The sequence below is a fragment of the Eurosta solidaginis genome, chromosome 2 (assembly GCF_040869045.1).
Source record: "Eurosta solidaginis isolate ZX-2024a chromosome 2, ASM4086904v1, whole genome shotgun sequence".
NCBI classification, from domain to species: Eukaryota; Metazoa; Arthropoda; class Insecta; order Diptera; family Tephritidae; genus Eurosta; species Eurosta solidaginis.
Window position 1 is genome coordinate 58,534,790 of NC_090320.1, and position 25,271 is coordinate 58,560,060.

The 25,271-nt window shown below is 38.0% G+C and overlaps 2 protein-coding genes across 5 annotated transcripts in view; one reads left to right on the forward strand and one right to left on the reverse strand.

Annotated features, from left to right (window-relative positions):
• Window positions 1–486: 486 nt before the first annotated feature.
• LOC137239809 (tetraspanin-6-like) lies at window positions 487–9,937 on the forward strand. Its single transcript, XM_067765499.1, has 5 exons — window positions 487–583; window positions 648–836; window positions 919–1,101; window positions 5,141–5,266; window positions 9,631–9,937. The coding sequence occupies exons 1-5, from the start codon at window positions 500–502 to the stop codon at window positions 9,784–9,786; spliced, it is 738 nt and encodes a 245-aa protein (XP_067621600.1). The 5' UTR covers window positions 487–499; the 3' UTR covers window positions 9,787–9,937.
• The window catches only part of mthl15 (methuselah-like 15), a 58,404-nt gene continuing 42,922 nt past the window's right edge, over window positions 9,790–25,271 (reverse strand). For all 4 annotated transcript variants that reach the window (XM_067765494.1, XM_067765495.1, XM_067765496.1 and 1 more), the window contains 3 exons: window positions 12,459–12,637; window positions 11,994–12,380; window positions 9,790–11,921 (listed from right to left, as the gene is read on the reverse strand). In XM_067765494.1, coding sequence (XP_067621595.1) covers window positions 11,776–11,921; window positions 11,994–12,380; window positions 12,459–12,637 — 712 coding nt within the window. In that variant the 3' untranslated portion in view covers window positions 9,790–11,775. The remainder of the gene's footprint in view (window positions 11,922–11,993; window positions 12,381–12,458; window positions 12,638–25,271) is intronic.

The window sequence follows — 25,271 nt, forward strand, 5'->3', positions numbered from 1 at the left end:
TACCGCGCCTTAATGGAGAAAAGGCGCCTGTTATTTATATAGGTAAGCAGCTATCTGGCGGCCACCGTGGTGTGATGCCATGAGATGCCATGAAAATCTCTCAGTGAAAACTCATCTGCCTTGCAGATGCCGTTCGGAGTCGGCATAAAACATGTAGGTCCCGTCCGGTCAATTTGTAGGGTAAATCAAGAGGAGCACGACGCAAATTGGAAGAGAAGCTCGGCCTTAGATCTCTTCGGAGATTATCACGTCTTACATTTATTTATTTTATTTAAGCAGCTATCTTAACCTACCTCAACCACATTGTCACGCCAACCCTTGAAAAAGTCCAGACTACGCCCATGTCGATATTTAATATGCCTGTTAACATTAGCTATATGCATACATATGTCATATTGCATTTACATTATTTTTTTCCGAATGTATTTACATTTTCGGTGCATTTTGCCATATTTTAATATCAATATTTAGTATAAATTTGCGGTTTAACCGGTGCGGAATGGGTTTGGGCGATCAGCAGGCGAACATGTTTTCCTATAATTTTGTTCGTGGAATGCTTTTGTTGTTTAATGTACTGTTATGGGTGAGTAAGAAAATGCTCGAAAGCCTCTTACCGTTCATTTAATACATTTTTGTTTAAATCTTAGTTCTCTGGCCTATTGATAATCCTAACCGGTATTTGGATGCAAACCGATTTTAAATATTATTTAAAAATAAGTGACGGTTATACAATTTATGTGCCATATCTCTTGCTCGTGGTGGGTGGCATCCTTGTGTTTGCCGCTTCGCTTGCCTGCTCGTGCATTGTTAGGGTTGATCCTACTATGTTGATTGTCGTAAGCTATAAAAATTAATATACACCTAGTGCGAATACAAGGACATTTTATTTGATCAAATTTGGAATTCTTTCATTTTCAGTATGGTGGTTTTCTTATCGCTGCTATGTTCTCATTGATACTACTTTCCATCTACATCTACGATTATAAGGATCATGTAATTGCCGGACTGCCGGTCGGTATTGAGAAAGAAGTGAAACATTACAATGGACTTGGTTCAATAAGCAATGCGAACACAACTCTGATCGATTACGTTCAAAACAAAGTGAGTGTATTTAAAGGGCCAATTAATGGTGACTTATAAGCATAAAACCATAACCAGATAAAACAGGTGATCGAACCTGCCTTATGGAAATCAATGTAATCGATTAATTGTACCATACCATAACGCTAACGCCATAACCATACCATAGCCAACCAATTGGTTTTTGGTTTCTCGCCATATCCATAACCAAAAAATATTTGAGTTGGTGAATTTAATAACTTTTCGTAGATTTCATTCATTGTTTTGGATACGTTATGACTTAGAGGCTTATTTTTTGTGGAATATTTTTGTAATTTTTTGCGTTTTCTTAATTTTTATGAAAATTTCACGATTTTTAGGTTACAGCACCATTAATCGATCACATTGGAGATGGTTATGGATATGGGTATGGTTATGACTATGGCGTTAGGGTTAAGGAAGTTTAATTGGCCCTTAAGAGCCAAATAATGGTGATTTATCCATACCTAGATAAAACAGCTGATCGAACCAACCTTATGGTAACCAATGTAATCGATTAAAGGGCCAATTAATGATGACTTATCCATAACCAAATAAAACAGCTGATCGAACCAACCTTATGGAAATTAATGTAATCGATTAATGGTGCCATACTATAACGCTAAAACCATAATCATATCATGACCAATCAATAGGTTTTTGGTTTCTCGCCATATCCATAACCTAAAAATATTTGAGTTGGTGAATTTATTAACTTTTTGGAGATTTTATTCATTGTTTTGTATACATCATGACTAAGAGACTTATTTTTTTTGAATATGTTTGTAATTTTTTGCGTTTTCTTCATTTTTTTGAAATTTTCACAATTTTTTGGTTAAGGCACCACTAATCGATCACATTGAAAATGGTTATGGATATTGGAATGGTTACGACTATGGCGTTAGGGTTAAGGAAGTTTAATTGGTCCTTAATGGTGCCATATCCATAACCTAAAAATATGTGGGTTGGTGAATTTAATAACTTTTTGTAGATTTTATTCATTGTTTTGGATACGTTTTGACTAAGAGACTTATTTTTTGTGGCATATGTTTGTAATTTTTTGCGTTTTCTTAATTTTTATGAAATTTTCACGATTTTTAGGTTAAGGCACCAACAAGTGATGCAAATTTGATATGGATAAGTAAAAATATGGTTATGACTATGGCGGTAGGGTTAAGGAAGTTCAATTGGCCCTTTAATCATGAACATTGTGATTTCATACAAGTGAAAAATCTTTCTATTCCTCCATTGCCATACCCATGATACAAAAAAGTGGAGGTAGTTCCATTTAGTGTGACGTTAACCACTTGACTTTTGCGGGGACAATGACAAGTACACCAAAAACAACCTACCAGATTGAAAAATGTTACGAATTTTTCTAATTTTGATGGATTTCATATTAACGAATACGACTAAATTACTTTCATAGTTATTTAAAAAAAATGAAAAAAAAAAATGCGCCCCATGCCTTGGAAATATTTTAATACGAAATATCAGCATAGAAAAGAAGGTTTTTAGTAAGCTTTTCGAGCTCCCGAAAATTGTTTTGGTGGAAGACACATGGATCGAAGTATGCAAAGCAAGTGAATATAGCCTTCTTAAGTGTCCGTACGTTTGCTCAGAACATTTTGACAAAACATACACGTTTGTCAATTGCTTGATCAAAGGAGGTTGTTATAAACCCACACCGCAATTTCTTGATAAATTGACTACAAGTTCACATTTTTTATTTTTTTTTATTTATTGTATAATTGAAACGTTGCGCTTTAGGAGGGAATTGTTAAACCATTTTTTAGGGAGAACATTACCCTGTAGCTCTGCAGGTTAGCCACTAGTCATGAGAGTGTTTTTGCTTGTTCTACCAGTGGTCACCTTGGGGCAGCCCCGCCTTTGGAGGTACACTTTTTCTCAACATGCCTTGAGAAATATTCACTGTAGGGGCATGATAATAGGGCCATGCTAGAAGAACAGGATTTTCGTGTATTTTTTTTTCTGTCTAGGGGTCAAGCTGCCATAAAGATATGAGTCATTAACCAATGTATGAGTTATTATTCACTATTTTTTAATAAAATTGCATGTTTTACTGTATTCTCAATCGATATATATGCACAAAAATCGTGCTAAAGTATATTATTATTGTCTCAGATGACCATTGCGTTTTCATCCTAAAGGAAATTTCCATCTCGAAAACCACAATTTCGCCTTAAACAGTAACGGTATGGCAACGCTTCTGGCAAAACAACAAACATTATGAAACTTCAAAAATCCCCAAATACGTCAAAAAATTTTGAGTGGAACTACCTTCTTTTTTGTATCACGGCCATACCTACCTGTCAAATAATAGCTGACAGGGAGGATGGCTGTCGCGAATGGACAGATAATCGACGGAAAACAAGTTCCGGCTCATGACTGTGACAAAGTGAGATTGGCAATATCCGCCGAGCTGTTCAAGCACGGAAGCGGAAAATATAGTCGGATGAGCGCATGCTTCCAAATTGGAAATTACGTGCTCTCTGCCCAACCCAAAAAAGGCGAGCTCGCAAAATGCGCTTATTACCGTTAAATAAGGTTCTAACTAGCGTACTGTGCGAAAGACTGAAAGTCAACGAATAGATCAGACCTGCTAAATCTGCTATCGACCAGATCTTCACGATGCGCCATCATCTTTTTGTCGACTTCAAAGCAGGCTCTGCCATGACAAGCAACACTACCAGCTCCATAAGGATTGCGAAGAACCTCTCCGAGCCATTCGAAATCAAAAGACTTCTTTAACCTAATGCTGGAAAACATAATTCGAGCGGCCGAACTAAGCCGTGAGTGCACAGTCACCTTGTCTTCTTCTTTGCATTTGATAAAGAGGCAAAACGTGGGTCTTGCAGTTATTGAGGACAAGACGAAATACTTGCTGTCACCCAAGAAAGAATGTGGGAACCAGCATTAACAGTGCAAACAATATCAGCTTAGAACCGAGAATAACTCTTGCCAACAAGTGCTACTTTGAACTGAGTAGGCGATTGAAAATTATAGTGCTCTCCTGATGAATAAACATGGCGCTCTACAAGTCGCTAATCATACCTGTCCTAATGTATGGCTTAGAATCATGGACGGGGTCGAGAGAAGATAGGATAACTTTTGGAAAGTTCTCCGGAAAATTTATAGACCAGTCCGTGATGGCGACATCGAGTAGCGAATGAGGTGTATGAGCTTTGAGCTATGAAGATAGTGCAGCGAATAAAAGCCCAAAGGCTTCGCTGGGTAGGTCATGTTACGGGAATGGACGAATATGCTCCGGCCATGAAAATATGTTAAGTGACACCGCAGTTTGGAAGCAGATGATAGGAGACCTCCACTAAGTTGCAAGAAATAGGTTTACGAAGACTTGACCTTCCCTGGTGTTCCCAATTGGTGTCAGTTATTGCGAAATAGGATTAGTTGGCGTGACTTGTTACGAATCGGCCAAAATCACTTAGGCGGTACTATATTGCAAATTTTTTTGTTTTGCAGTAAATTCATTCAGAGGCACATCTTGGGCAGTAAAAGCCTTCAGCGATCGTTTTTAACTAATATTTTTACCATATCTATTTAGTGGAGATGCGACACTCCAAGATTCTTACGAGTTTACTCATTAGGCGATTAGCCAATTTAACAGTTATAGTCACCAAATCGCGCCAGTAGCTTTTATTTAATTTTTTTGTTGTAATTTTCAATGCGGTGGATGTTGTCTCTCATCTCGACCTTGAACCGGTTGTGCCGGAGTCATCTTGTCGATTTCTCATATTAGGTCCAACGGATGCTTAGTGGCAACTCAGAAGACACGACGTTAATGGGGATCAGGAAATATCCGCATATGTAAAAGATGCAGCAAACACAAAAAGGATTTAATTTTGCCTCTATTTTTGGTCCCATGTTCTTTGGCAATATTACAACAACGCTGAAAGTAACCTATGGCTTTACTTGCTTAACCTTTTTAATGACTATTCAAGTATTTGATAAGGAATACAAAGGTCTATTCTCTGATTTAACTTGTGTAAAATTATTGCAGCTTGGATGTTGTGGTGGTAAGAATCATTTAGATTGGCCAAAGGACTCGCTACCGAGCTCTTGTTGTTGGCGAGACGATGCGGCAAAGAACTGTACAAAAACTGCATCAGGCTCAATGCATGAAGGGGTAAGTTGACTGAATTATGACATATTACTTAGCACGATAGACGTTTTTTGACCATAACGTGGTTATTGACCTCTCTATTCCTTCTGGGATTTAAACATAAACCAAACTTCCTATTGATCTCTTACCTTTTCCACCATGAACCCAGTTGACTTTATAGCTCAAAAGCTATAATATCGTGATATCGGGCTGATTTCTGTTAAAAAGCTTCGTGTAAAGTCATGGTTTCCAAACCGCACATCGCCTGTAAGCTTTGTTCAGTCCAAAAGACCAACTTTCGGATCGGAAAACCTTTATTTATTTATTCAGCATCTGCAGCTGCGACATTAGTAGGGTTATGTTTGGGAAAGTTTCTTGCTGAGTCCATGTACACTCAGAAAAAAATAGTCCTAAAACGAACGAAACTAGTTCAAAACAAGTAATGAAGGCTAAGTTCGGGTGTAGCCAAACATTACATACTCAGCTGAGAGCTTTGGAGACAAAATAAGGGAAAATAACCATGTAAGAAAATGAACCTAGGGTAACCCTGGACTGTGCTTGTACGACATTGGTATGAAATGAAAGGTATTAAAAGGTATCTTAAAAGGGAGTGGGATATAGTTATATAGGTGGACGCCTTTTCGAGATATCGCCATAAAGGTGGACCAGGGTGATCCAGAACATCATCTGTCAGGTACCGCTAATTTATTTATACATATATGTAATATCACGAACAGTATTCCTGGCATGATTCCAAGGCTTTTGATTTTGCCCTGCAGAACTTTTTCATTTTCTTCTACTTAATATGGTAGGTGTCACACCCATTTTACAAAGTTTTTTTCTAAAGTTATATTTTGCGTCAAAAAACCAATCCAATCACCATTTTTCATCCCTTTTTTCGTATTTGGTATAGAATTATGGCATTTTTTTCATTTTTCGAAATTTTCGATATTAAAAAAGTGGGCGTGGTCATAGTCGGATTTCGTCCATTTTTATTACCAAGATAAAGTGAGCTCAGATAAGTACGCGAACTAAGTTTAATAACGATATATCGATTTTTCCTCAAGTTATCGTGTTAACGGCCGAGCGGAAGGACGGACGGTCGACTGTGTATAAAATCTGGGCGTGGCTTTAACCGATTTCGCCCATTTTCACAGAAAACAGTTATCGTCATAGAATCTATGCCCTACCAAATTTTACAAGAATTGGTAAATTTTTGTTCTACTTATTGCATTAAAAATATTCTAGACAAATTAAATGAAAAAGGGCGAAGCCACGCCCATTTTGAAGTTTTCTTTTATTTTTGTATTTTGTTGCACCATATCATTACTGGAGATGAATGTTGACTATTTATATACTGTAAAGATATTACATTTTTTGTTAAAATTTGACTTTTAAACTTTTTTTCTTTAAGTGGGCGTGTTCGTCATACGATTTTGTAAATGTTTATTTAGCACACATATAGTAATAGGAGTAACGTTCCTGCCAAATTTCATCATGATATCCTCAACGACTGCCAAATTACAGTTTGCAAAACTTCTAAATTACCTTCGTTTAAAAGTGGGCGGTGCCACGACCATTATCCAAAATTTTACTAATTTTCTATTCTGCGTTATAAGGTCAACCCACCTACCAAGTTCCATTGCTTTATCCGTCTTTGGTAATGAATTATCGCACTTTTTCGGTTTTTCGAAATTTACGATATCGAAAAAGTGGGCGTGGTTATATTCCGATTTCGTTAATTTTAAATATCGATCTGAGATGAGTTCCCAGCAACCTACATACCAAGTTTCATTAAGATACCTCAAAATTTACTCAAGTTATCGTGTTAACGGACAGACGGACGGACGGACGGACATGGCTAAATGACTTTATTTTTTCGCCCAGATCATTGATTGATATATAGAAGTCTATATCTATATTGATTAGTTTATGCCGTTACGGGGTACCGTTATGCGAACAAAGTTAATATACTCTGTGAGCTCTGCTCAGCTGATTATAATTAAGAACATTCGTTGACAAAAGTCTGTTAAGTACGTTTTTTCTTAACTCGTGACCGCTGGGCTTGTTTTAAGAACAGTTTTTCCAAGCACAGCGTTCGTATTTTATGACCAGTTTGGTATTGATGTGTGAAACTGCTGTGCTCATTTCAAGCACTACTTGGGCTTGAGTTAAGATTTTTCGTTCTCACGCTTCGAGAAAGATTTGGTGTCGATTTAATATTTTTCGGTCTCAATTCAGGAACGGTTCGTGCTTGATCTTTGGAGGGAGGGGAAAGTATTTTTTTCAATAGGTACCCATTTATTTTTTATTAATAATAGTTTTTTTTGTCATAAATAAAAAATATTTATAACAAAAACATTTTTATTAAAATTCAAAACTTTAAGAAAAAAATGCAGAATATGCAGGGTATACATGAAAATTTTACAATCAAATGAAATTTTTTTAGTAGGTCATAAAAAACCTTAAAAATCAAAGTCGAAAAAAGTAAAAAAAATGAAATTTCGCAGGCCGAAAATTATTTTTTTCGGTATGCGTAGTGGAACTTTTTTTCCTGAGCCCAAATCCTATCGAAAAATCGATTGCGCGATATCGTTTAATAAATCGTCCCAGTCTAATGACCATACAGTGAACTACGAACTCCTATATTTTGTCAATGAATGAGAAAGGTGATAATGGAACTGGATATGATATTTACTATAACGGAGGTGGTATGGGTCCCCGGAAACAGATGCGTTTATGGGAACTGTGCAGGAGCGAACTGAGCTAGAAGAGTCCAAAAAATATGACCTTATACAATCAGATGAACTCTTTTTCAGACTTTTCAGGGAGGTTGTGTAAGAAAAAAGCCGTTCTAAAATCCAGCACCACCGGACTCAATTCAAGCTCTTCATGTTCTTACTTTTTTGTTCTAGAAAAACGAACGACCTGTTCTTAAAACAACAACCTTGTTCTTGAACTGACACCATTTTCTTGAAAAGCGAACGGCTGGTCTTAAATTATGAACAAATGTGCTATTAATGATAACGAATGTTCTTAAATTAAGTTCAAGAAAAAAAAACGGTACAATTCGTGTGCACTACAATATTAAATACAACTGACATTTTTGGATCGGACAGGGTATACCTACATATGAAAATTTTTTTAGTAGCTCATGAGAAAAACCTTAAAAATCAAAGTCGAAAAAAGTAAAAAAATTAATTTCGCAGGCTCGAAAATTGTTTTTTTGGGTATGCGTAGTGTAACTTTTTTTCCTGGTTAACTTTCGTCCATACAAATCGACCCACACTAATGTTCATGGTAGCAGCTATCGTTGCTGTTGTTGTGGCGATAAAAATACTCCACGAAGTTTTTGGAATGTGTTATCGATGTTGATGGTCATTTGCTGGTTATGGATTCGGTACGTTCCGGTAGCTAGCACCATTAAGGTAAAAGCTCGACCACCTGGGGAACGATTTAATATGACCACTTTGAGCATTGTAAGCACAATTTCTTGTTCAGGGATGTCCATTAGATCATGAAACTGTAGAAAAGAGTGAGTGTACTACCGGGGTGTATATCCATCACACTATTTTTATGAGATTGTGTTCAATTTGGAGCTTCAATACTCCTAGACATAGAGCCTTCAGACGGATCAAGCTCATCGCATTTATTTAATTGATTCAAAAGCGTTAGCTATCACTTGCCTACCTGGTTTCACGTACTCAACAGCATGCCTCTGTTTTTTTTTTTTTTTTTTTGCGAGGTCGATTCGAAGCTGTCTGCCACAACAAAATTGAACGCGAAGTCAAGGATATTTTTGGCGACCATTAAAGGTGCAATTTTACTTGCGTAACCCATGTCGGCCCCCTAAGCAGTGATTTGGAAAACACTGCGAGTGTATTTCTTCCATGAAAAGCTTTTCAGTGAAAACTAATCTGGCTTGCAGATGACGTTCGGAGTCGGCGTAAACATTTAGGTTCCGTCCCGCCAATTTATAGAAAAAATTGAAAGCAGCACGACGCAAATTAGAAGAGGAGCTCAACCTAAGATCTCTTTGGAGTCTATCGCGCCATGCATTTATTTATTTATTTAACCTATGTCACGTTCCAAGAAAGAGACCCAAACATAGTTCGTTGGGGTATTTCAGCTGAGACTTTTTACTCTGAGAAGTCGCAATCGATCTCACAAATATCTTCAAGTTCGATGAGAGCATCACTACTCTTTCCTTAATGGCGAACAATCACACAATATTTAACTAGGCTTACTTTCCACTTCCCTACTAGAGTTTTACCCACCAAGTCAGTTGGTCACTGGTCTGATCGGTTATCGAAAGTTGCTCAATATCTTAAATCGGCTATTATTTTAAGGATGTTTATTTTTAATTAAATTTCTACATATCCTTTCAGGGTTGCATGCCTAAACTCGTCACTCTGATCAATACAAACCTCTCTAGCATTGGTGTAATGCTTTCCGTACTCGCCTTATTTCCATTATTCGCAATGGTCTTTTCATATTCACTGGCATCCGCTAGTCGAAGAATGGATTATCAAAGTATAAGTTGAGAATTGTTTAATAAATTTTTTTATTTTTTTTACATCTTTATATTTTCTACGCATTTTACTTTATTTTTACTCTGAATGAACATTAAAGACAAACATACATAAATAACTACTATAAATTTAAAAAATTTTTTTTAATAATCAAATAAATAGTAAGCTTAATAAACAAAGGCTATTTTTTATAATAGATGACGCACACACATACACTTATGGATTTGTGTGTATGAATTTGTTACAATCTTTGACACACCTCGCAATAATATACATTTAGTACAGTGAATTCGCGTTAATATGCACAGCTATCATAAAACGAAATGGTTGAATGAAAATTCCTGCTTAAGGCCCGAGTTTGCTGTACAAGTTCAGCTTGTCAGTTAAACTAAGCTTATGCTAATTCTGCAGTTTTTCAGTCCCCTTTAACTGATGTTTAAGCTGAGCTAAAGTATCAGATGTGACAGGGTTAAACTATAGTTAAACTCACAGTTTTCTGCGTTTGTTCGCAATAGCGTCGAATATATCCAACAAGTATTGGGGCCTGGGTATAACAACCTACCTCAAAAAATTAAAGGGGGTATGCAGGCTATCAATGCTTAGCACTACGGAAGCCCTGAAAACAATCTCGACGGCTGCATTGTATGCCATTCTGCACATTCCACCTGTAGACCTGGTAGAAAAGAACATAGCATTAACAACTGCAACCAGGCTCAGTGCCTCTGGCAGCTTGAGCGCCGCCCATACGGACATAGTAGTATAGCGTCATCAATTATAGGACGAACGGACTACCTGATTCCATATCTGCGCTTTAAGGGAGATCTTAAAGCCACAATAGAGGTGAACGGTTGGCGCAAGGGTGCTCAAATGGCGGACGAGGCGATACATGTGTACACAGATGGTTCCAAAGTAGTGGAAGGAGTAGGGTATGCGGTATACTGTGCTGATCCGGAAATAAACAGATCCTACAGGCTGCCGGATTACTCTGGCGTTTTCCAAGCGGAAATAGTAGCCGTAACCAAAGCAGTAGAAACTCTGGAAAAGAATAGCCTAAGCTGCAATCGTGTTTACTTTTATATTGACAGTCAAGTAGCAATTAAGGAAATAATCTCGCATAGCACAGCATCTAATTACGTGTTAGAGTGTAAGCAGTCCCTGGAGAGAATCGGAACAGGGAGAAACCTACATCTATATTGGGTCCCAGGGCATATGGGAATGAAAAAGCGGATGAACTTGCTAAAAAGGGCGCATCCCTTGAAGCTTGCTCCGAAGATGTCCCAATTAGACTGGGCGATATTAAGCGAAGGCGAGAGGTGCAGATGATCGACCAAGCAGGAAAGGCGTGGGTTCAAGCGCGGGGCTGTAAATTGTCGAAGATTATGTGTAGGTCATACAACCTAACAAAGTTGCTTCTATCATTAAAAAGAGAGGACTGTAGGTATTCTGACTGGACACTGCCTTCTGGCGTCACATACCTTTAAAGTAGGCTTGGTCAGTGATAGCAGATGTAGGAAGTGCGAGCTGGAGGAGGAAACGATCTACACGTTCTGTGCTCGTGCCCTGCGCTTGCCAGGCTAAGACTCCAGCTATTAGGAGTGATACAGCTGTCAGATATAGAAGCAGCAAGTGGCTTAAGCCCTAGGAAGCTTTTAGTATTTGCCAAGAGGACGGAGTTATTTTATAATATAGCTCCTGGTTTTTGAGAGGGTTTTTCAGTTTGGTCGTTAAAAATAACACTACGGACTTATTCAGTCTATGTGAAGTCCTCATGGACCGGCCAGTTCAACCTAACCTAACCTAATTCCCAAACGAACTTTTGTATTTTGTACCTTTAAACAAAACTGAATAATCTCGATCTTAAATAAGTAATTCGTTCATATCATCGCCAGCTCACTGTAGAAAGAAATATAAACAAACAAGCAAATGATACAGGCATATACACAGTAAATAAATGATTGAGTGGGGTTATAGATAGAGAGGTTGTTGTAAATTTAATTTAAGTTAATTCTTCGCTGCATTACAAAGCAATGACAAATTTCCTTCGATGGCATTTAGGCGCGTCATAGATATGCTGTGTGGCGCATAAGTGGACTGTGTCGCTGAAGTGGCGGGAGGTAGCGTCTTTAGGCTATCATTCGAACGGAAGCCTGTAAAAATTAAATAATAATTATGACTATTAAATACTTTGTATATAGTAGATAGAATGGCGTAAAACGCACCCAATTTTACGAGTATAGCATGCCAAATGCGTTTCTTAAAAACGAAAATAAAAAATACGAAAACTCCTAAAAGCACATTAAATGAATCGCTTATAACCCAGAAGAACATTTTCTTGCGATCGTATAGCACTATACTCAATAGCTCTAAAAACCATGTTATACCCATTACAATGAATAATTTGGTGTTCATTGCAAAACGTGTCTTATCCATGAAGAAACGTTTACGTAACATTGGCTTTTCAACATTTGAACTTTGCATACGAAATATTTCACGCTTCACGCGATTACAATAGCGCAGCGTCAACAGGAAGAGTACAAAATTGATGAGGGAGAGTACACCAATAGGTCCTGAGAAGAAAAGCAAATTTGCAGACGCTAATGTGCCATCTGCGAATCCAAGAAAAGAGGTTAATTAGTTAAGGTTTGATGGTTTAACCGTAAAAAACTTGACCCTGTTATACTTACATGTAAACCAACAGCGCCCCTTTTTAAAGTCCGGACGTAAATTTTCGCTAAGCAAATCGGATTTGGCCAGTGATATTGTAATGATAGTCATAAGTGTGGGCAAACCCCAGCCATACAGCGAGTAGAGCAAGAAGCGTGCTGTTTCCTTACTTTGAAATCCTCGCCTCTTTTTTGCTGATCTAAAAGTAAAAATAAAAATAAAAAGATGCAATTAGACAGAGAATGAATCCAGTTCTAAATAACGTCCCGATTCCAGTTTCAGATATGAAAAAAGTTTCGGTTACGATTTAATTTTGTTCTTTAAACTTATTTAGGTTAAAAGTAACAAGTAATCGAAGTAAAAATTCAAAAACAAAGGCCCGTAATCATAGTCGAAATACAATAGAGTTTTATTGGTTTAAACATGGTTCTAAATTAAATATCATTTTAAGTCTGTTATAGTCCACTTAAACACTATTTTATCTCTAAAAAAGTATTTTAAATTTAAAATGACATTAGCCCGATTTTAACATTTTAAAATAGGTTTTAAGTTGGTGGTCTGCTGTCAAAAGTTGCGAGAAATTAAACAATTTGCTGTTTAAACGCGATGAAGTTAAATGGAAGTGGAAAAAGGCTTCCCCGACAAGCAAATATACGTCAGGAGCTAATTTATTATACCTAGAATGCATATTAATATGTTTGTGATGAAAATTACACAATCTTAAAATGTGAGATGGTTACTTGGCTCCACATAATTATGCCAAATCTTCAATTAAGACTATTCAGCATTCAAAGATGTTTGTGAGTTTTGATATTTTAGTATCTTTTGAGGAAAAAGTAGCATCCCATACTGAATTTTGGTGATATTGTTGTACACAGAAAATAATTAACTAAAAAGGCGTTTTGCGCTGATAAAATTTTCACCAGTTTCGCAGCCGTTTGAGGGTAATTATTCGGTTTTTTGTGAATATCTGTTAATAAAAGAACAATTTCTTATTTCTGACTTCTAATTATTGAATTACATTACAGAATTCTTGAATTCAATTCTGCTGGCATTTCCCTTTGTGTCTTCTATTCCCCTTTACATTTGCCAATTCCTCTTAAAAGAAACCGTGAAATAAAACACGGAATACAACAAAAATTAGCAACAAAAATTTTAAGAACTGCTTGGTACGGGCGCTGCTGAACTACTTCCCCTCTTTATCGCCCTCTTAGTCTCTGTCTTGATCGACTTGAGTTCAATGATTTTCTAATGTAAAAGGGACTTGCCTTTGCGAAGACAAACCTAAATTTGTTTTAACCTGATTCTTATTGAATACTGATTAGTATCGAGGTTAGAGATATCCCTATTCGGTTTCGGGTCTATTAAATTCAACGGCTTTAACGGTTAACATATCGGTCGGTTCAATGCCAATGTTAAAAAAAGAGATTTAATTAATAGAGATTTAATTTTGTATTTTTCAACCACTATTGGAAGGTTTACTTTTGTAAACCACTAAGTAATGGTAATAGATTTTAAAATTTTTTTTCAAAAAAATGCACATTTGTTTTTTTGGTTTTGCAAAATTTGACATATTTCGTTTAAACAAAAATGGCACATTCGTTTCTTTGGCATTGTACCGACGATATAAGGTTTGCATAATTTTGGCCGTCACATCTGTCTTAATGTAAACAACTTCTCTTTACAACATTCTTACAAACTATTCAACATGAATACGAGTGTATGAGTGGATAGCCTTGTTGCTTCCTTTGCTTTAAGGAGCCCAAATCTGCTTTAACTACTTATTCTTTTATGTTGCGAGATTTAAATAATTTTTTAAGAACGAAATTAAGTAAATTTTCTTTAAATAAGTATGTTCATGTTCAATTAAAAAAATTATGCACTCAATTTTAAATTGACGGCTGATATTTTTACACAACCCGTTTGCTAATGACTTTTACATAGAATTGAATGATAATTATCCGCCACCGGATTATGATCAAAATGCGTTTTCAAGTACTCCTTTGACAATTTTTGTACTATTGTAAGAGTTTTTGTCAAGTAAAAAATTACCATTTTTTATACGTGGAGTCAAGTAACCACGGTTGTAAGGAACTTTTAAAATTTCTAAAAAAATTTCTTCATAGCGCCAATCAATACATTTTTTTTCATACGGATACCTTGTCCATGCTTATTTTTGCTGAAAACTGTGTTTAATATGTCTATGACAGACCAAAATTTTAAATCCCATTTTTAATTTAGGCAAGATTTTAATTAAAGAGTATTTTAGTCAGCGACTATGATTACGAGCCAAAATGTTTATTAAATTACCAAACATCTCAGAGCTACGCATTTTAGGATAGAAAGTTGTTTTGGAGACTTAATGGAGAGACCGGTGCTAAGAAAGTTTCAATAGCATCACCCATTAGTCGTTCGTTGTTTGTTTTTATCAAAAACCTTTGGAAAACTACTCGGCCTATACATTCGCAGCAACCCAATATATATAAAGACCCTAACCATTTGCGTATTTTGTGGTGGAATTACATTAAAGCTAAAGTTAAACGAACTAACTATAAACCCTAACAGGGGTGAATAGACCAGCATCTTCCAAGCGGAAGTTCTGAGTATAGAGAAGGCGTGTACGCTTCTGTCGGAGGCGCCGAGTCCTGCGCGAAGTGCTCATTTAATCAGATAGCTAAGCAGTCTTCGTCTAAAGCCGTTAGCAGCTGCAAGAGGTCGCTATAAGCCGCAGCGAACTTCACAAATATAACTCTTAGCAGAACAGATGAGCTACTAAGAAGGTCAAGGAAGGAAAAGATCACCGTAGGCATCAATCATGGCCAATCGGCCTACATGCTGAGAGAAAAAGATTCCTTTTGATAGCGTTAGCAGGAGCTGCGGAGGGCAGCAGAGGAACAGTCACGCGTTACCTATGTGAATGTCCAGCTCTAGCGCATACCAGGTTTCTGCGTTACTTAGGTTCGGATCTATTCTATTCCTATTTTGCTGTTATCGTTGCAGCCTCAAAAATCATCCCTGCCTCGGTAATGATTTTTTCACCCCTTACGACGGGCATACCTACAGCCAAATCGTAGTTGTGAACGGAGGCATCGAAGCATAATGGTAAATATGACCGATGACCTAACTCAGCGCGAATGTTATCTAGATGAATCAAGATCGAAAAAGGCCGCTTTGCGCCGAGTTAATAGTAAAAAAAAAACTAAAAAATAAATGTAAGACGCGATAGCCTCCGAAGAGATTGTAGGCCGGGCTTCCTTTCCGATTTGCGTCGTGCTCCTTTTAACTATTCCTACAAACTGGCGAGACGGGACCTACATATTTTATGCCGACTCCGAACGGCATTTGCAAGGCAGATGAGTTTTCACTGAGCTTTTCATGGCAGAAATAAATTCGGAGTGCATGCCAAATCACGGCCTTGGGGCAACCCCGCTTGGAAAAACTGTCTTCTAATTTAAAAAGACTTGCTTCCAAAATTTTGATGCTGCTTTGCACGGCGGCCTCCACGATGGCTGCGCTGAGCTACAGAAGCTAATAACAGATAAAAGGAACTGCAGTCCTGTAGAGTTTCAATGGGTACGAGGCCTTTATAAGATAAAACGGACCTTATGGATATTGTTATTGTCAAAGCCACAAAATAGTAGTGAAATCACAAAACTATTGAGCAATATTATTGCATCTATGAGAAGGTGGCCACCGTGGTGTGATGGTAGCGTGCTCCGCCTATCACACCGTATGCCCTGGGTTCAACTCCCGGGCAAAGCAACATCAAAATTTTAGAAGTAAGATTTTTCAATTAGAAGAAAATTTTTCTAAGCGGGGTCGCCCCTCGGCAGTGTTTGGCAAGCACTCCGGGTGTATTTCTGCCATGAAAAGCTCTCAGTGAAAACTCATCTGCCTTGCAGATGCCGTTCGGAGTCGGCATAAAACATGTAGGTCCCGTCCGGCCGATTTGTAGGGAAAATCAAGTGGAGCACGACGCAAATTGGAAGAGAAGCTCGGCCTTAGATCTCTTCGGAGGTTATCGCGCCTTACATTTATTTTTTTTTTTATGAGAAGGTATCTAATGATAAGCTCCAAGCTGGTGGAGAAGTCATCTGAAGTTTCTGATGTATTTTTTAAATACAGTATATTAGGTGAAAACGGAAGGAGAGCTTGAAACAAACAAACATTCAATCAAATATTCGCGGCTGGCCATAAATCCCGAATACCCGAACACTGCATATCCGTTGACGTTACGAAAACGGTGAAGCTTATCTTACGAAGCACTAAATTTCGTTGACCCATTAAAGTCTCTTTTTGAACGCTCCAACAGCCAGACCGTTCATCAACGAAGCATGTACAGAAATGACACAAAATCTTTATTTTTTTCTTCCAGGCCCCGTTGTACTGGAGGGTATAGTTCGAAGTTGGTATTAAAATTTTTTATTATTATTACCTTACTAGTTAATATTTTACTAAATTTTGCTACTATTATAATTTTTATTATCTTCAATATGTGTACTGCTCAAAACTTAATTTGTATACGCTCGAACTTCATTGCAGGACACCTTTTACAAATATTTATTTTCGCAGAATGTTTATTATCAATAAATTATTTTTATTGCCATGTATTTGGGGAACACTTGGGCTTTCACACACATACACCCAATCTTGCATATTAGGGTGTGTCTATTTGTTTCGAGTGTTTTCAACCAAAAAGAGTTCGTAAAATATGGGTATCGACCGATAGCTTTCTTTAATTGTGAGATATCAACCAATTTAAGAGACATAGATCAATGGGTGAAATAAGGCTGGTTCAAAATGTGTTTTAACAGTAAGAATATCAAACAAAAAATTCTGATTAGGACTGCTACAAAGAGAGGGGTGCGATGTTGCGGATCTTCGATTATGTTTCCGAAACATGAAAGCTTCCGATTGATTTAAACTTTTGAACTCGATTTCACTTTTGAATGTTTAGAGTCGGAGTTACAGCAGCGCTTTTCATACTAGGAAAGGAAGCGGAACCGACTACGTGTGGACTCAAACACCATCACGCCGCAAAAATCGGCTGCTACCTCACACCCTGCGAAAGCATACTGGAGTTCCACCAAAAGCTTGACGATATCGAGGATACGGCCCGAAAGAGTGTTAACCTTAGTAGGTTACTTTAACCCTAGAGTTTTTGACTTGGGAATGCCAACGACTAACCCAAGAGGAAAACGGTTACTGGACATCGCAGCTAGGCTGAGACTAGCAGTAATAAACTCAGGCGCATCGACCACCTTCAGGAGATGGGTATGCGCAGAAATACTTAATATCACGATGGCGTCGCAAAGCATATTTGAAGCCATGCATGAGTGGAAAGTACTTGAAAACTCCACTGGCAGCGTTCACCCAATTTTTTCTTTCCAATTTGGATCAGAAAAAGGCCTAGGGTGGAAGCAGCCGCAGATGGAACGTGAAAAAGCTAAACACTGAAGCTCTGATTGCCGCCATTGACATATACCCGCCTTATAATATCTTTTCATCAAGTGCTGAAGAGAGCGTTAAAGCTCCTATTGTTGGCGTTAATGCTACCAAATAAACAGCGAAAAAATCCGTGTATTGGTGGACAGAAGAAATAGGAGAGATAAGACGAAACTGCTTACTCTTAAGGCTAGTATATACAAGTGCCAGACGCTTGGGACAAGCTACTGCCAAAGCCAAGTCACACAAAAAAGAGCAAATCACCTGAAAAACACTCCCCGAAGTATTTTGGGAGTGTTATCGATGTTGATGGTCCTTTGCCGGATAAAGATACGGTAGGTTCCGAAAACAAGCAACATTAAGGTACTAGTCCGACCGACTCGGGAACAATTTAATATGACCACATAGAACCACTATGCCATACCGCCCCCCACCTCCTAGTAAAAGGGCTTTACTGCATTCATGAAATAAGGAAAGATAGTGCACGTTTGACGAACCTCAGCCATTTACCTCAGAAAACTTGCAGTAAGAACCCTGAAAAATAATAGGGGGTTAAAGGGGCTCATTAGCGCAACGGGGGGGCGAATTCTGTTACAGATATAAATGTATTATACACATATTTAGCAGGGAATTAGGGGTTAGCGGCGGAATGGCCTAGAAAGTTCATTGAGGTCATAATAAATCGATCCCTTATCGGATCCTTATCCGACAAAAAACCAGCAACATCGATAACATTACCCAAAACCTTCGGGAGTGTCTTTATCAGCACAACAATAAATTTAACAAAAAACATAAGGCCACAGAGCCACAGTAGAAGCCGTTAAAAAAACCGCAAAAAAAGCGCCCAGAGGCTATGCTGGATGTGTATAACGCATGTCTAAAGATCGCATTGTTTCCCGAGACATGGTAAAAGCAAAGGGGACCCGAACTCGCCAGCCGTTACGCATGCTCGGCACAGCCGAAATCTATCAGCCGAAAACTATCACCCAGGCAAGGTAAAGCCAACGTAAGAAACCCTTTCAACATTACTGACGTGCTGGCCGCTTCAGAGCAGCGATTCCAAATACCATGCTACCTACAGCACGACATCAGAAGCTACCTCGGTGATCAGCGTACCATAAAAGTCACATGCAGAGCAACACAGGGTTAAATTCATGGTTCTGACCTGCGGAGTGCCAGTTATGATGAAGTTTTCAATTTTGAAATGCCTGATGATTCATAAAGCTCACTTTATGCGCGCTTCTCCTGTGTTTCGGGCTGTAATGAAAGCAGCAATGACGTCTGCGTATCCAACTAAAAATGAATCGTCAGGCATTTCAAGAATGAAATGCAGGTATGATATACACAAGAGAGTGGCTACACTCGCGTGGGCTCCAGTTGGCACCAGAAAAAAAAGTTGATACTCCCAACAAAAAAGTAAATACCGCTAGCTTTGAAAACTTCTCGGGATATATATAACATCAAAGAAGGTGTATAAAATCAAAGATGCTACTGATAAGGTATTTAGATAGGTATCGTTGCTAAGCAGGTTGATGGCAAACATCGGAAGACCAACAGAACGCAGGATAAAACTGCTGATGGACTGAGCTGTAAAAAGGTTATGGGAAACAAAAAAACAGAAAACATGAAGCATCAGAAGCTTTGGCGAGGTAAATTACTACGTTAACGAAATGCTCTACGGGCACGGGTACTTCTGAAAACATTTGCGCAGGATAGAAAAGACCGAAGATCCTAAGTGCGCTTAAGGCGAAGCAGACGATGTTGCTGAACACACATTTTTCAAATGCTCGCGATGGAGCCAGAACCGAAAATTGCTCGAGGAGAATCGGCCAAATTACTGTCGTTAATTTTACAGCAAAAATGCGGAGCGGAGCAGAAGAGTGGCAAGAAATCAGTAACTTCGTAGAAACCCTACTCAGAGCAAAACAGCAAGACCTAAAAAATAAATGTAAGGCGCGATAACCTTCAAAGAAATTTTGGGCCTAGCTTCTCTTCCAATTTGCGTCGTGCTCCTTTTAATTTTGCCTACAAATTGGCCGGACGGAACCTACTTGGATTATGCCGACTCCGAACGGCATGTGCAAGGCAGATGAGTTTTCACTGAGAGGTTTTCATGGCAGAAATACGCTCGGTGTGCTTGCCAAACACTGCCGAGGAGCGACCCCACTTAGAAAAATTTTCTTCTAGTTGAAAAACCTTGTTTCTAAAAATTTGATGTTGCTTTGCCCGGGGCGTGAACCCAGGATCTTCGGTGTGGTATGTGGAGCACGCTACTAACACACCACGGCGGCTACCAAAACAAAACAGCGAGAGCTGGACGCAGGAAAAACAGAAGGCTCATAAAAACCCAGAAATATAATTAATTCAATTTAATTTAATTTATTTATTATTACGGCTGTTTAGGCCTAAAACTTAAAGTACTAAATACAATTCATTATTAAAATCACTTAGTTCTATTGAATATGCTGTCGGAATGCCATGTGATTCCGATCAGAATATTTACTAGCATGAAAAACGGACAAGAGCCAGAGTCACTCTTTTTAGGGAGGTTGGAAAGGACGCGTTTCCAATCCTCCAGTGCTCCCAGCATAAGGCAAGAAAATTTCCATTTATGAAGCTGTCGGAATGCATGAGGATTCCGGTCAGTATAGCTCAACATGTAATGGGAGGTTGAAAAAGACGTATTTCCAATCCCCCCTGTTCCAACTTTTGTTGGCCTTATTTTATTTTATTATGAGTGGTATCTCCCAGTGATGCGCAATGTTTATTAGAAGGTTGGAAAGAACGTGTTTCCAATCCTGTCCAGAATCACGCTGAAAGGACGTTGTGTACCATCAACGCAGCAACCGTCGTTCCGAGACCGCAAATTTGAGGCTTCGTGCGAGCCATCTCTGGCCAATCATACGGCAGCTTAAGGCCTAGCTGGTTTTGCATTCTCCGTCATGTGTCCGTACATGAAAAATTAAAAATAAGGACAATTAAAACTTGTTTATAGAACGCCATCCTGAAGTTATGCGATAGCGGTCCACACAGTTGCTGGCACAGCCATTACGGTGCATTAGGCATTCTCTATCCCAATAATTTACTAGAAATGGGACGCTTTGAACTTTGACTATTGCTATTGCAAGTATATAACAAAATTTAACTTCAACTTGACTTTATCCTGATCTATTCCTTTCAAATGTAGTTTCGATAAAAAAATTAACCAGACCGGCTCGTACAAAGGCAATTTTAGGTATATCTTAAAAACATTCGCTTCACCTCTTCAAGAAAGTTCAAACCTTGACATATCTTTCGAGAGCTGTTAGGCCTAAAAAACATATATAATCGCCTTGACAGTGCCTTGTCACTTTGTTGGCTTTCTGTTCGTTCTATGTAGTCCAGTCTTATAACCGATAACGATAAAACGAGTTTGTAAAATTCGAATCCGATTTCGGTTCCGGTAAACTCGCTTCCGTAACGTCCCTAGTACGATACAGCCCTAACAGTAACTTTTTTCATTTCGAACTCATATTTCATAAACTTATTCCTTCAACTTTACTTTGGTCAATATTTACAGGCCCTAACAAATGAATCATATTTTGTGATCTGTGCGTAAAATAAGTCACAATGATGATTCGTTGGGTAGCGTGCCGGTGCAACACCCGCTGTATCCGCGAATGTTTAAAGCGGAAGGGTGGTTACTCGGTTTTCACGATTCTCAATACCGTGGTTTACATTATATTCGTTATTATGAGCTTGATTTCACAAGGCCCCTTGTTTATGTAATCAAATGTTAGAAATGTCAATACTACAAAAAGAGCCGTCACAAGTTATCTAATGCAAATTAATCAATTGAACTGATAAAGTTAACTTTTGAGGGATAATTCACTGGGTAATTGTTAGATATACAATTAAAGTCACAATTTAAAACCTTATTCATCAATAAAATCAGTTCAAACTAAGTTCTAGTCTATTGAACTGAGTGCCAAATGGAGATTGCGCACCTCCTTTTTATAGATTTACGCGCAGCAATTGATAAATGCTGAAAGAGAAACACTCTTGGCGTCGCGGAAGTATGGAAGTAAGCATGAGAAGATACACATTTTAGAGTATAAGATTTCTTGTTGTTGGTGTTGTTGTAGCGATAAGGACCGATCCAGTACGTTCCGGTAACAAATACCCTTAAGGTACTAGCGCGACCATCTCGGGGACGATTTGGTTTGACCACATGAAACCTTCTTGGCCATACCGCCCTCCGACGCCATAGATACATGAGGAACTTGGGTCGCCAGAGCCCCGGCTGTTAAGAAAACACGATTCGCCACTGGTAGGTGAAGTTGACAATTGGGTTGGAGAAGCTATATATTGCGCTGGCAACCCCATGAAAGGGTTGCGCTACACATCCCCTTGAACCAATTTGGTATTTTAAATACCTCTTACGACAGGCATACCTGCTGCGGGTATATTCCAAGCCCTTTAACCCGCTGTTGTGAGAGTATTCGAGAAAGAAGTTATTTGGAAGATTAAAGGGTCTTTGTGTGATGCCAATGGCAATATCAACCTAAGTATCTGAGCGAGTAAAATGTTCCTTCGCAGAAAGTATTACAATCAACCCGCAGCAGTGCGATAAGAGGAAGAAGAGGTTTAAGTAAACGTCATAAACAGTTACATAAATTACGGACTAAACCAGCAAACTCCTTCATTGGTAGCTGCTCGTGGCACTTGAGCTATCAAAAGCAGTCAACCACTTCACACTACTCCAATCAATAGAAAGTTCTGTACTTGCCTATTGTCTAACAAGTAAGGAAGGCTAAGTTCGGGTGTAACCGAACATTACATACTCAGCTGAGAGCTTTGGAGACAAAATAAGGGAAAATAACCATATAGGAAAATGAACCTAGGGTAACCCTGGAATGTGTTTGTATGACATGGGTATCAAATGGAAGGTATTAAAGAGTATTTTAAAAGGGAGTGGGCCATAGTTCTATAGGTGGACACCATTTCGGGATATCGCCATAAAGGTGGACCAGGGGTGACTCTAGAATGTATTTATACGATATGGGTATCAAATGAAAGGTGTTAATGAGTATTTTAAAAGGGAGTGGCCCTTATTTGTATATGTGAAGGCGTTTTCGAGATATCGACCAAAATGTGGACCAGGGGACCCGAACATCATCTGTCGGGTACAGGGCCGTAGAGAGAAAATTCTGGCCCGGGACTAAACAATTTACGGGCCCCCTTTAAAAAATTCACTAATAAATTTGATTAATTTGAATTAATGACGTCTCGTTCATGAATCATTATTGATGGATTACACCAAAAAAAAATTTTTGCCACATCAGCTAAATGATTTTTGGACTAAGAGCTGAAAATAAAATTAACACAGGATATTTACTATTTATACTGTTTTATTGTAACGTAGAAATATAATTCTCTTTTAAAAACCACATATTGTTTCAAATAATCTTTTCTAGTTATTTGGTAACATTTGAATACATTTCTGATAAATTTAATGATGATTATAAATTATAATTATTCAATATAGAAGGTTCGGATATCAAATAGTTCCTTTTCTTGCTTTTTCGCTGCAAAATTGTTTATAATAATATCAAAATTTAACTGTCTTGCCAAAACGGATTCAACACAAAGCGTGACAAGTCCTAAAACTCGCTCTTTAGATGAACACGATCTATGAAAGTTTTTGATTCTTGAAAGGACGCTGAAGGAACGTTCTGCACTAGCTACAGTGACAGGTATAGTGCAAAAGATACGTAAAGCAACACAAATGTTGGGGAAAATTGTATACAGATTTTGAACATAGACGGCATTTAGCAATGGTGACAGACCTTTATCAAAATTTGTTTCGTAAATATGTTTCAAGTGAATTATTTCGCATTCTAAGCTTTGACAAATGTCCGACTTGTAGCGCTAATACAGCAGGCGACAAGGATAAAATTAGAGATACGCTAACAGAAAAGTTGGATAAAAATGTGTATAATATAGCTGAGCCAAAAGTTTATTTTCCTAGAGTTGTGGTAGCTAATATTAGTGCAGAGCATACCAAGAGCGAAATAGTTAGCCGGATCCTTGCGCAGAATGATACACTGAGAGAAGCTAAATTGAAATGTATTACAATTAAACGCGCTAAAAATAGAAAATAGAGGACAACATATTAATGCAGTTATAGAAATAGAGCATAAATATTATGAGGCCATCCTGAGACATAAGAAAATTAATGTTGAATGGGATCGCTGCCCAGTTTATGACGGTCAAACTGTAAAAAGGTGCTACAAATGTTTAGGGTTTAACCACATAGCTACCAATTGCACTCTGAAACAGAGATGTAGTAAATGTCTGGGAGAACATGGGGCAGAAAACTGCAAGGAGAGCATGCCCATTAATAAATGTGGTAATTGCGTAGATGCCAATAATCAGTTAGGTTTTAAGCTCAATATAGACCATAACATAATGAGCCATGACTGCCCAGTTTATCAAAGGAAGCTTAAACTGGAAAAACAACGAGTTGGTTTTTAGCAACCAAAACGTACAGGCCCAGTAATAAATGTTTTTGATTTGAAATGTGCCTACTTGAATATTTGTAGTTTGTTAGCAAATAAAGCAGAGCTCGAAAAAATGATAGAAGAAGTGGACCCGAACATTGTTTTATGCTCAGAAACACGTATAACTTCAGATATTCTTGATTCTGAAATTAATATTGCACCGTATACATTAATTCGCTGCGACTCTCATAGTAGACATACGGGAGGGGTCGTTTTATTACTGAAAAAGGAAATCAAGTACAAAGTCAAGTTTAATCGATCAATTGATAGAAATGTATTGTGTGCTATTCTAAAATTAAAGCAAGTGGACATTAAGTGGCAAATAGGTGTGTTGTACCATTCCCCAAGTTCTAGTGACAGTGAATTTTTAAATCACGTAGAGAGTATTTTATCAGAAGTATTAGAATCAGGTACGAATTCCCTTCTAGTTGGAGATTTCAATATAAACTTAAATATTAACTCTTCGAGTAGCTACAAACTGAATGAAATTTGTGCACGTAGCGCAATGAAACAAAAAATAAATTTCAATACAAGAGTCGCGGAAACTTCTCAAACAAAAATAGATTTATTATATGCAAACGCTGATATACTGTCTTGTGTAAATCTTGAAGACCACAGAATATCCGATCACGAAACTATTTCATTTGCTATAAAAGTAAGTAATTCAAATCCGTTACGAATAGTCATTTCATCAACATCCTGGGAGAATTATTTGGCCGATAATTTGACGACTCTACTGAGGGTTACGATCTCAGTTTAATAAGAAGCATGAATGTCAACGACATGGTCAACTATATAAATACTTGTGTACTAGATTGTATGGGAGTACTAACGTTTGAAAAAAAC